At 53.0% G+C, this 12,451-nt stretch overlaps 3 protein-coding genes across 3 annotated transcripts; 1 reads left to right on the top strand and 2 right to left on the bottom strand.

Annotated features, from left to right (window-relative positions):
* Nucleotides 1–528: 528 nt before the first annotated feature.
* Nucleotides 529–1,257, top strand: SLS55_006695 (uncharacterized protein; the record flags this gene model as incomplete). The annotated part of the gene is made up of 2 exons (XM_066778124.1): nt 529–607; nt 869–1,257. 2 exons carry the CDS (start codon nt 529–531, stop codon nt 1,255–1,257), a joined length of 468 nt encoding a protein of 155 aa, XP_066632219.1.
* An 8,724-nt stretch (nt 1,258–9,981) lies between these two features.
* On the bottom strand, nt 9,982–11,781 carry SLS55_006694 (uncharacterized protein; the record flags this gene model as incomplete). The annotated part of the gene is made up of 2 exons (XM_066778123.1): nt 9,982–10,549; nt 10,604–11,781. The coding sequence occupies 2 exons, from the start codon at nt 11,779–11,781 to the stop codon at nt 9,982–9,984; spliced, it is 1,746 nt and encodes a 581-aa protein (XP_066632218.1).
* A 52-nt stretch (nt 11,782–11,833) lies between these two features.
* On the bottom strand, nt 11,834–12,415 carry SLS55_006693 (uncharacterized protein; the record flags this gene model as incomplete). The annotated part of the gene is made up of 1 exon (XM_066778122.1): nt 11,834–12,415. The coding sequence occupies one exon, from the start codon at nt 12,413–12,415 to the stop codon at nt 11,834–11,836; it is 582 nt and encodes a 193-aa protein (XP_066632217.1).
* Nucleotides 12,416–12,451: the final 36 nt, after the last annotated feature.

Genomic DNA, 12,451 nt, shown 5'->3' with positions numbered 1-12,451 from the left:
CTTGGAAGGAACAACGAGGGCGCCACGCACAGGACAGGATCCGCGGTTGACAGCGCACTGCTGCATTCGACAAAATCGCCGACCGCCCATCCCATCTCATCATTTAACAGACTCTTCTCACCTCCCTCTTGACGACACCACCGTCGGACGACGCAACAAAACCTGCTTTCTCGACACGCTTCGGCACGCCCGGCACCGACGACAAGCACTGCGAACGTGACCATCAACACTATTGCATAAGCTTAGCACGAACGAGGCGCGGCGCCTTCCCCTGCCCCGAAATCCGGTTTCGCGACTGTGGCGGCATCGCGCGCACGTTCCCCGACGCACGTCAACACTGCCCTATCTCACCTACATATACCCTTTGTTCCCACTCTCTTTCTCCGTCTTGTCGCCCAGCCACGAGTCACGCATCACACTGCTCTCTCGTCTCCCGTCTGATTGCTGCGCCCAATCTCCGCGCCGCGACAAAACAAACCCTCCGACAACCTTATAATCCTCGATCCCCGCATTCGGCCATCACCAACCATGGCTTTCAACTTCACCTTGCCCCTGCGCATCGTGCAGGCCGTCTTCACCATCGTCGTCCTCGGCTTGACCTCATATGGTACGTATCCCTCTGTTCTTTCTTTTCCCTCTCTCGTCTTCTGCTCCGCTTCGCTTGCCCGCTTTGCATGTCAGCGTTGCACCAAGCTACGCGAACACGGACCGAAATCCTTCACGACGAAAGTTACCACTGCGTCGGGAAAGACAAGAATTTCGTCAAGCATGCGGAATGAATCCTTCAGACCCTTTCCCTTGCACCACCACCACCACCACCAGTCCCAAAACAAAAAGTTAAACACAACGCTAACGATTCCCCCCACAGTGTGCGACTGGTGGACGTCGCACTGGCACGCCAACTCGCCCACGGAAATCAACTACCTCATCTTCGTGGCGGTGTGGACGATTCTCGCGCTGGCGTACCTGGTCGTGGCGCCGGCGCGCTTCCCCGCGGCGGCGCACAAGTTCGCCATGCTGGGCGTCGAGGCGCTGACGATGCTGTTCTGGTTCGCCGGGTTCATCGCGCTGGCCGTGTGGCTGGACGACCGCGTGTGCTTCGGCAGCGTGTGCGCCAGCGCAAAGGCCGCCACCGTCTTCGCCGCCTTCGAGTGGTTTGTTTTTGCTGCTACCACGGTCCTGGCCGCCCTGCACGTGTGGAAGACGCGCGGCTCGAATAATGACGCGGCTGCGCCTGAGATGCAGATGAATGTTTAGGATTGTTCGGGAGGTTGGAGAAGGATGGACGGACGGACGGATGAAAGAATGGAGGAGAATGAGACGGGATGCGTGGCGGTTTGATGGTGGTGGTGGAATGGGTTTGATGACTGAGTCCTTTTAACCTCGATGACTGTTTCTTGTATCATGTCTTTTCCTTGCTATACCTACTCTCTGTTACGATACCCAATCGAGGGGTTGGTTTACCCTGATGTCGCGGAGGAAGTGGTTTGGGGTAAATGGGATTACGCCCTTTTGTTGTTTGTACCCAGTTTGCAGACACGTGTAAAATCGCTTGAAAGCTTCGAATTCTTTGTTTTGTGTGCTTTGCTGCTGCCTTGTGGGATCTTCCATGTGGTGTGCGCTCGATGTTTGGGTTGCTGCCTGGTGACGGTTGCTAATCGTCTTCTTGGGGTTTGGCGGATCCCCATCTCAACCGCGGTTTGTTCTGGTCAGAACAAACTGTTTCTGGTGAAGGGTTTCCGTGAATCTTCTGGAATCTCTCACATCCCCAGGGTCCGACAAACTGTTTTGACCGGCCTTTCACTTTCACCCAGCATTCTAACGTAAGTAGAGATCGTCCGCCGAACAGGCAGCCATCACCCACACTTCCTCACAACTTCCCGTGAAGAAATCGAACGTACATCTACGACCGTTTCACCACCCCCCACCCGCTCAATGAACAGCATCCCGATCGATCACCCAGCGTTGACCGACAACAACGGCAACTACCACACCATGTCAACACACACACCAAGGACCGCCTCCTCCTCCCTTACCCTCCCCATGCCCGGCGCCTGGCCGCCCTCTCCACCACTCACCCCCACCACCGCCTCGACCACTCCCCCTCCCCCTCCCTCCTCCCCCCTCTTCTCCATCCCGGAGCTGCGCCTCCCCTCTCCCGTCCTCACCATGCCGTACGGATTGACGATCTACCCGCCGCCGCACTCTCCTCCTCTTCATCCTACAACGATCAGCGGGACTACCAGCACCACGACGCCCGCCGCCGCCGCCACCACGACCGCCACGACCACCACACCACACGACCCCCACCACACCGCTGCCATCCTCGCCGCCGGCTTCGGGCCAGACGACTCGTGCTGCCGCTCCTGCTCCTGCTGCCCCTCCTCCTCGCCGCGGTCGTCGCCGCCGCCGCCGCCGCCGCACTCTCCTCCTATTCCTGCTACCACGACTAGCGGGACTACCACCACCACCACCACGACGCCCGCCGCCGGCTTCGGGCGAGACGACTCGTGCTGCCGCTCCTGCTCCTGCTGCCCCTCTTCCTCCTCATCCCCCTCGCCGCGGTGGACGCCGTTCAAGGTTTGCGGCTGCGGCGACGACGATGAATGTGGCAGTGAATGTGGCAGTGAATGTGGCAGTGATGGCGATGGCGACTGTCACGGTTGTGACGGGGGGTCCGAGGGGAGTGGGTATCTTAGTATGGATGAGGGCGAGGACATCGTGGGAGGGGGAGGGGGGGAGGAGGGGGCGGATACGACGTTGTCTTCTTCGATTGATGGGGTTGATGAGGTTGATGAGGTTGGTGAGGTTGATGAGGTTGATGGGGTTGATGAGGTTGATGAGGTTGATGGGTTTGTGGTTGTGGGGGAGTGGTGGAGGGGGTGAGGAAGGAGTGAGTGCGGGAAGTCTTGAATGTGGTTTGTGAGTGAGAGAAGTCGGATGTGTGGCGTTGTTGGAAAAGGGTATTCAGCTGGTGTTGGGGGCCGGGGGAAAGTTATGACCGATGTATGTGTGTTGCATGGGATGTTGGTGATATTGATGTCCGTTAAGGAATGTCGAGGAGTCTTTGTGAATTTGACAAATGTTGCCTATGCAAATTGGCTTTGATAAAATGATAGTCGACAGCAATTCACTGTAATGATGAGTCTCATCGTTGCTCATGGCCTCAAGTCGGTTTTCAAATCGTCAAGTGGAAGGTGTTACTCGGAAGGTCGTAATATCGCTAAAACACGAGGGAAAGTATGACATGGTCAAATAGCTCGGTAGTTGGACATCCATTTCTCATAATAGCGCAGATAATCCCAAACTTGCTCTTGAAAATTCCTTGCCATTATATACCTCGATAGAGTGGTAGATGCTAAATCTGCAGCACGGGGAAGATCGACTTGCTAATCATGGGCTCGGGTCTTGTGACTTCATGACACACGGGACTGCCGTACGAATATTTGACCCTCGGTCTGATTTAAGGAGTGTCGTTACACCATTTCATTTTTAGTCGGAATATGCTCTGTGGAGTTTATGGTGTGAGCTACATTACAGGCATTAATACTTTGTGTTACATGCAGTTATGGACTACTTCACTCGGGTCTCTTTTGCCTCTCCGTGAGGTTTCCCTGATGAGTTTTTTTGATGCTGGTTATCATTCCACGCTGGTGATATGCACCATCACTCTGCATACCAATCATCAGAAGTTGTGCTTGATAATGCAATACACCTAATTCCATACTCGCTCCATAGAATATTCCAAGTAGAAACCGAGTTCCTGCTCCAGGGAGTAAGTTCATCCAGTTCGAAGTACCTCTTTGCAAGGACAAAAGTCAGCGGCATGACGAGTCAGATTGGAACAACTTTGGCGGAAAATAAGAATCAGAAATACACAGAGGTATGATCTTCACAGTCACCAGTTGCGCCGGATAATAAGAAGATATGCTGCTCACATATGACGTGTGAATTCGGCGTCCGTAGCCGTAAAGTTTACAGGGAAGTTGGACGACTCCATTTCTTACTTTATAGTCTCACTTCCACTTCACAAGGGGGCTTGCCGCTATAGAGATGGTTACTGGCAGTCCTGACCTTCCCAACTATCAACGTAACTGTGGAAAGGTTTGGCTTCTGTGATTGATTTACCTGTAAGCCCTTTGCGGGGTGATGAACCATATTGGGAATTATCAACTTTAGGCGTTGATGAAGGTTGGCACCACTAATCTTCTGCTTCTCTCCATTTTGGCATGAATACGCATACCATCATTAACGATCCGCCGTTCATACTGACTATAGCCCGTTCACTCAGTGGATATCACGTCCACCGGAAGCAGAGCAGTGAAGAGTTTTGAATGTATTGCGCAAAATCAAATAAGATCAATGGCAAAGTTACAATGGAGAAAGGATCATACGAGGAGAGTTTTAAATCTCTTTTCAGCGGCCGTCCGCGCATTTGAGTTGGAGCCCGATTCGGCTGATTGAAACCACCCGTGATAGGACCACATCGGCTTGTCGCGCACGCACCAACCACGAGGCTTAAGAACTTCCAGGGTAGGGTTATACTTCAAGCGCTCCACGAAGCTGTATCCTACATCAACATACCAGGACACGACGTCTCGCTCACTTTGGTGCGTTGGCTGCGCTCCAGCTCCTTACAACAAGCACTTTGCGTAGTCGTACCACAACGGTAAATGACTTGAAACACACCGAAACCGTCTGCTGAGCATCATTACACAGGAAATGTGGATGGCTTCATCAGTTAGTATTGATGATGATTATCGACTCAAGGCTGCACGCCACGGTCAGAATTAATTACGTCTTTCTGTCACGCAAACTGACATCTTCAACAACAAAAACCCGGGACAAAGGCACAGCCAGTGGCGAAGGCGATACTTCGTTCTTCTTATCACGTCCAGATGTGAGAAAGTAGCCAGAGGTCGACATTGATCGTCAGGAGCAGTCGGTAAATACTACTTAAAACTCACATTTTGGAGTAAAAGCGATGAAGCCGCCTGACGCAAAAGTCAAAACGTTGGCCATTGGCTCGTCCAGTCTTCAAAAAAAAAAATCGACACGTGGGAGTCGCTCTTTCCCTCTTTGTATGTCTGGCACAAGGTGTAGCCGTTTTAGCGCCAGGCGCACGGGACCGCAGGTTTGCTCGACGGAGTATCTGGCGTCGCTAAAAGTGACTTTCGAATTGGAAGACTGGAATGTCACAAACTTATTGAAGTCTGCGCATCCAGTTGAAACGCTCAATGACTGTGTCTTGTTCTCCCTTTGTTCTTGTTTGAGCGATCTCCACTGGCACGAAGCAGTGTCGATCTTGCTTTGAGATCGCTTAAGAAAATTGCCCCCATTGAAATGACCGATGCTCATGCATAGAACCAGATAATGCTTCTGACGACCAATGATATCTTATGTGCTGTGCTCGCATCATCAACAACAATTGAAGGACTGCTTCGAGCATGTACTGGCCGCTTCCAGCTCCACGTTCAACCTTGGCCATTTCTTTTTCACGAAAAGCGTAGTGTGTTGTTTTTGTTTTCTGCTGCAGAGACAAGACCCGCAGTAGATACTGCAGAAGTGTTCGTAGCATACGGGACCTACATTAAATGGTAGGCTGATGGCCAGTGTAGACGTTGTTACCGCGTGACGCGAAGCTGTAGGTAGAGGCAGGCGCGCTCAGGTCTTCACATACTCCGGTTCCAGATAAATTCGATCCGCTTAACACAACAACCGAGTACTATAGCTACGCCAAGGAAACATCTCCTCAAGGGATGACACAAACACTACTACCCCCTCCTTCGGACGTGGTTCGTGAAGGCCAAAAAAGGTTGCTTTTCACATGACAACAGACGCGGCTGGTGTCATCCAGCAGTAGCTCCCAAAATCAGCGCAGGTCCCCATCATGACGTACAGCATACTCTTGCGCATTGCAAGACCATGATGCCGTGCAACATTGAACCATCCATCATGATGTGTCATGGGTATAGCTTCGTCTTGAAAAAAGTGCACATTGAGAACGGAGCAAAGGAAGAAAGCCAGTTCTGGGTAAATATTAGTTCCTGGGAACTACCACAAATCTGAGTGCTTCGTTTTTAGAACCTTAACGAGCGTTCATACAGACAAAGTATAAATTAGTAGTACAGAGTGGCCCGGAAGTTCATCATCGTGTGATTGACAAGCATGCGTCATCATGGCCGGAACCACCTGACGCTATTGTCAGATCACCTTTAGATACCGTGCCAGCTTGCTTAAAAAGAACCATGATAGCACATTCTTCCCTCCTACCGGACATCACTGGAGCAATGTGCCTCTCTTGAAAAAGAAGCTCACTGTCTTCTTTCCTGTTGTGCTTGCGGCTCGTAGGTCCGGACATCCAGCCAAGCAGACTCGCAGCCTGACCATCATCCAGAACGTTTACCAAATCCGATTGATGCAATCTACCGATATAGTAAAGTGATGACGCGCCCGAAAGACATGCTGGTGATCCTCAACACTGCCGCTCGTTACAGTGAGCCATCGCCCTCTCTAAAGCTGACCCATCTGCCTGGACGTGGTTTAAACATGTTCAATGCGAAGAAAGCGAAACAGTCACGAGTTCATTATCTCACTTATCGTGAGTCCGGGGTGGCACAATGGGTTGCAAAATATTTGGCCATTCCGTGTCTGGCGAGAGACTTTTGTCCTTCCCACGCGAGCAGTTGAAGCAAGTGATCCGGATATGCACGTGGGCTTTGGTGACGAAGGCTTCAACTGTCCACGTGAGTGGAAAGCATGGGATTTTTTCTGAAAATGGTCAAGAAAGGTAGTTGTCTCCTAATAGACTGCGGCGGTGTTCAGGTGCTCCGAATCTTGTTGTCGTGGAAGTGAGACGGAGGTAAGGATGTGGCATTGAACTGTCCGCAAAGAGAATATCGGAGAAAGGAGATAGGTGAAGGCGATGGGCGGAGCTGATGTGTAATGAGCTACGTAAAAAGGCATTGCAGTTGGCGAACAGCAAGCAGACGTGAAGTTCAATATGCTTGTTTGTCACATGAGCGCATTATTTTGTCTTCGGTACTTGTATCTCACATGCTGTAGTGAGCTTTTGACACTGAACAGCGGCTGGAAGGGTTTAAAACGGCTGCTGTTCCATGGAGGTTACGAAACAGCCAAACAATTTTCTCCTGGCTCGCCAGACACCAGAGGAAGGTAATCTTTCGATTGGGATAAGAGCATTCACTGTGCTCGCCCCCTGGAGCCTCCAGAGAAATATCAGCCATTCCCGTTCGTATCTTCTCCCAACCGTTGTATCACCATCTCCAAATAATGATGAAGACCCTCCCCGCACCACAATGCCGCCCGCCCCCATTTTCCATTCCCACCCACCATACAGATAAACTGCTGGAGTACTGGAGCTCGTAGATGCAGGTTTGCTGGTGAGAAATGTACCATTGCGCTGACAGTAATAGGGCCAGCACCAGACCGAAATTTAGTTTGTCTCTCCCTCTGTGAATTGGCTCTTCTTCTGTCTCTCCCAATGGCCACCTGACAGATGAATTGATCTGAAACACCATCAAAGAACAGTCACCTAGCTGTGTGCATGATTCCAAGAGGTTTCAAGATTTTAGTCATGCATGATGTGGGCTCCCGCCTATCACTGCCGTTGTCTCATTCTACGCCACCATGCAAACGCACTCTGCAGTTGCGAGCCCTACTTTGCCCTCAAGCGGCAACGAAAAATAACAACGCCAAAATTGGTGAGCGACACCGGTTCATCATGCCGGTGTGTCAAAATCCTACTATCTCGTTATTCAAGGGGAAATTCTCACGAATGGTTGATGTATATTTTCATATCACCGGCCGGACTGGCGAAGCTTCCACATATTACGTATGGCATAGAGATTCATGCACACAAAATAGCATCATAGGATGAGCTTGATACTCGTAGAACTACGCAACAATATGAGACAAGAAGCGGAGGAAAGACTTCAAGATTCTGTTCGGCTTCAGTGTCTGGCCGACACACACTGGCTCGCCAGCCAGCCAATGTCTCACCCCGACACCACTCCCCATTGTCTCCAAAGTCAAACAACTATCGTACGTGTAAAAGCTTCAGTACGGGCGGAAGGAGTACAAAAAAGCAACCCCCACCCCCCAAAACACTGCAATCAGGAAAAACCCGCAACCCCTCATCCGAGCCGATCACAAACAACATCCCCCAGTCATCACCATGGGCGCCGTGCTGAGCACCATGGAGGTACAACACTTCGGCGACCGGAGAATACACCACCTCAAGCCACAGCCACACTACGTTAAGATGAGACCGCCATTCCTGCTTCTCCCCCCCTGGCCCAACCCCCGCCTGCCCGCTCCACCACCACCACCCTGGATCATCCTGCCCCTCATCGCCCCGATCCCAGCATCGCCGCTCTCGACCCAGCCAACGGACCCCTCGTTCCCACAACGACACGCACCGCCAACCGGCCAACCACTCTCAACAACAACCACCACCACCACCACAACCGCCGTCGCTCTACTCGCCACCCTCACAGCCTCCCTCATCCACCTCGACACGGCAATCCACCTGCACCATCACCATCACCACAACGCCACCACCAGCAGCAGCGGCACCGCCAACGGCCAAGCCATGGCGCCAACCAGTCGGCGCGCCATCACCACCGCCACCGCCCGCTTGAACAACAACAACAAGATCGGCAGCTCCGCCTCCGCCTCCGCTTCCGCCGATGCCCTGATCGATCTGCTGCCGCACCTGCTCGACGTCGTGTGGGCGGACGTGCATGCGTTGGAGCGGGTTGTGGTGGCGGTGGCTTCATGAGAAGGAGAGAGAGAGAGAGAGAGAGAGAGAGAGAAAGTAAGACACCAAGGCGATAGTTAGTCCTACGTTTAGCACACACAACGCGATTCCCGAACCCGCAACACGTCTTTTTTCATTTCGAAAAAAAATTCCATTGTGGCTGGCCTACGCAGACCCCCCTCCCCCACCCCCACCTCACCTATCTTTGATCACAAGCTTGCCTTGCTCTCCTTATCCGACGACCGTTAGATGTTTATCTCCCCGTGCCGCTATACACATAGCCCGGATCAAAACGACCACCCCACCCCTCTCACCAAGTATACCGCACAGCAGCCTGATCATCCCGACGGCGTGCCGGTCAAACGTCGCACACCCAGCTACTCCTCACTTCTGTTTCCTCCCAGAACGCATACATACACACTCTCACTCACTCACTCACTCACTCACTGTACGCCAACTCCTCCACCACATTCCGGCTGGCCCGTCCCCCGAGAAAAGAAAAAGAGTTCAAAACCAAGCATACACCCCCAAGAAGACTTGCAGAGTGAAACGCCGCCCATATTCTCCCAATCACACGACGACCCAAATCTCCCTCGCGAGAGTGGCGGCGGCGCATAACTTGACAACAAAAAAGAAGAAGAAGAAAAAAATGAGAGGATGATAGATAGCAGCAGTGGGGGTTAAAGTATCCCGGGGGGTATCGTGTTTAGAAAGAGCCGCACACGCGCGCGTACACACTTTCAACGAAAAGAAACCACAAAAAAAAAAAAATTTTCGGTTGGCCCGCCCGTCCCAGAAGAACCAACCGCGTTGTGATCAAATAGACGAACTGTATCCCCATCCGGGGAAAAAAAGAAAAAAAAAAAAGAAAAGCAGCCATGATGAACCAAACTGCATGAGGAGATGGGAAGAAGAAGCAAAAGTGTCGCTGTCCACTATCCGACAGAGTAGATCAGAATGAAAGAAGAAAAAAGAAGAGAGAAAAAAAAAAAGTGTTGTAAGTGTCCGGACCTCCATCGCATAGTCTTCCTCGAGTGTGTATGTGTTCCCGCGAGCTCTCTCTCTCATATGTGGCCGTAAATTGTAGATCAAGGATGTGTTTTTTTTTCCAAACCGCCCCCGTCCCCGTCCCCGTCCGTCATGACGCCCAACCGCTGCAACCAAAAAGAACGCCTCAGACTCCCCCCCCAAAAAATCGCTCACAATCTGATTTGCAACTTGTAATCGACATGTTCCTTGACCATCCATTCGTTAAGGAAAACGATGCCCATCCGCACGGCCTGGATGGGTGACGTATCGGGGCCGAGCGGGAGGTGGTAGTTGCCCTCCAGGCTGCCCACCTCCAGCTTCTCCCAGCTGCGGGGGTCGCCCTCGACATCTTCGCCCCTGGCACGGCCGTCCCATGTTTTGGGGTAATGCGCGATGAGATCCTCGAACGGCAGCTTCGATCGGGACTCGGCAACCAACGCGACCATGTTCTGCATGTACTCGCTCATCGTCGAGAGGGCCTTTTCCGCCGTGAAAGCATTCTTGTCCCCGCCATCTCCCGGCTGAGAAGGGCGTTGCGCCGCAACTATGGTGGTGATGCGGCCGCAAATGATGGCACCAAGCTGAAGACGTAGGCCTTCGAGGTGCGGGAATTCTTGACAGTTGTTCTTGAAAAAGCGGAAGAGTGGGAAGAGAGTCCGCCAGCTGGCATTCAGATCGGTGGGGTGATGCGAGAGGTGAGCCTTGTAGTCCGAAGAATAGTAGGCCGTCATGTAAGAGCTACGAAGAGGTCAGTAACATACTCTTTTGTTTATAGCGTTCGGGCTTACTTACAGAATGCACTCTATGCTCATTACCGCACCTCGTTTACGTTCTCGCAGCGAAGGATGGTTCCTGGGATCGCACAAGCCTTGCGACTCATGCTTGAGCCGCCGACCGAGCTCGTTGAACTTGCGCGAATGTGTTGTCAATATTTGACTCTCGCTGGGCCTGCCGTTGACGCCCGACGTGGGACCTTTCGCATCACTCGGTGTATCCGCTTGCCCTGGAGTGCTCGTGACGCCGTTGCTGTCGTTTGAGATGGTGCGCATCATGCCAATTGACTTGGTCTCTTTTCGCGGCGTGAGGTACTGGGCCTTTTGGCCGGGCTTATTGGGGAGGGATGGTGATTGGGTCGAGGGCGGTACCGGTGTCCGAGGCTTTTTGTCCAGGTCCAGATTGGAAGGCGCTCGGGGTCTCTTTGAAGGTGGGGCATCTACTGAGGAATCGTCGGCAGCGCGTGGGCGCTTCTCTGCTACATGACGTGTTTTGTTGTCTTTTCCATCTATGGCGCTTGGTAGAGCCGGCTTCCGCGATCCCTCCTTGCTTGGCAATTCTTTGCTCTTGGACGAACCATCCAACTTCCGTACCCGTTCCGACCCTTGCGACTCTTCGTTTGGCAACTCCGGCTCTTTCTGGCGTGCCTTACGGCCAGGTGGTAGTTTGAGGCAACGCTCAACATCTTGTCTCCTTTTCCTACCATACTTGAGCTTCACAATAAGCTTCCGTGGCTTGTCTTGAGACGGCTTAGCCGGGCCGGCACTTGTGTGCGAAGGTACTCGTGAATGCTTGGGACCAGCCTCGAGTGAGCGCGGTTTGCTCTCGGACTCGTCTGCTTTGGAATTGGGGGGTTTCTTTTCTGCAAGCCGAGATGTTGCTTTCGAAGGGGTGGAAGACTGGTGGGCCTTGATTTCGGGGCCTAGCAATGGCGTGCCAGACTTGTGTTCTGACGAGATGGATGTATTGGAGCTATTCCTCTTGTGTCGTTCGGCGAGCTTCTCAAGTTCGGCTTCGATGATATCGGGAAGTGTGGGGGAGAGTAACGGAGGGAGGCCAAGGCCATTCGGAGATGTTATAGGGGAGATAAGGGGCGGTAGGCCGTTGGTGTCGGGAACTCGCGGGTTTCTTGTCGGTGGTGGGGTTGATCTGGTTTTCTTCACCGACAAGGGCTTGTCCTCCTCTGTCTCGGACATTGCACTTGTCATCGTGTGAGCGGTGAGAACTCAGGGCGAGCAGCAGATTCACTCACAAGCTCAGATCCTCCTTCTTCGCAGGTTTTGGCGCATCGGCAGACTTGTCCGGCACACTTCTCGACTCGCCAACGGAGGTGTCCTTCTTCGATTGATCCGGAACCGAGCCCGGCTTGGGCGGCAGACCGATCGCCTGCTTGTTCTTGCTATAGGCTGCCAGCGAAATCTTCTTCTTCGGCGCATCACTGCGCGGAGTGCTCGTGCCGCTCGGAACACTCTTGGTCTTCATGGCGGCGCGGCGATCCCTTTCCTCATCGACTTCGGTACGGCACACGAAACAACTATCGGCGTGGTCGCGGTATAGGAAGCTCATGTACTGGAGGCGCTCCTCACTTGGATCGAACGGGGTGTTCCGACACCAGCTCTCCGCCTGCTCGCGCGACCAGTGGTGGTAGCGCGGCTCGGCACAGGGGACGGTGATGATGTACGGGGCGTCTGGGATATTGGTGCGGATGCGTTTGAAGACTTGGTCTAGCTTGTGCAGCTCCTCCTCATCCTCGGCCGCCAGAGAAGTCGAGGACGCGGTGGTCTTGGCTGCTTGGGATATGGGCGGCGTAGGCGTGTCTGATATGGACATTGCTTGTGAGGCGGGCGGGCTGTGCGACGTTCGGAC

Source organism: Diplodia seriata, assembly GCF_021436955.1.
Source record: "Diplodia seriata strain FDS-637 chromosome Unknown scaffold_6, whole genome shotgun sequence".
NCBI lineage: Eukaryota > Fungi > Ascomycota > Dothideomycetes > Botryosphaeriales > Botryosphaeriaceae > Diplodia > Diplodia seriata.
Note: the sequence above shows the minus strand (reverse complement) of the source record. Positions and strands in the feature narration are given on the sequence as shown.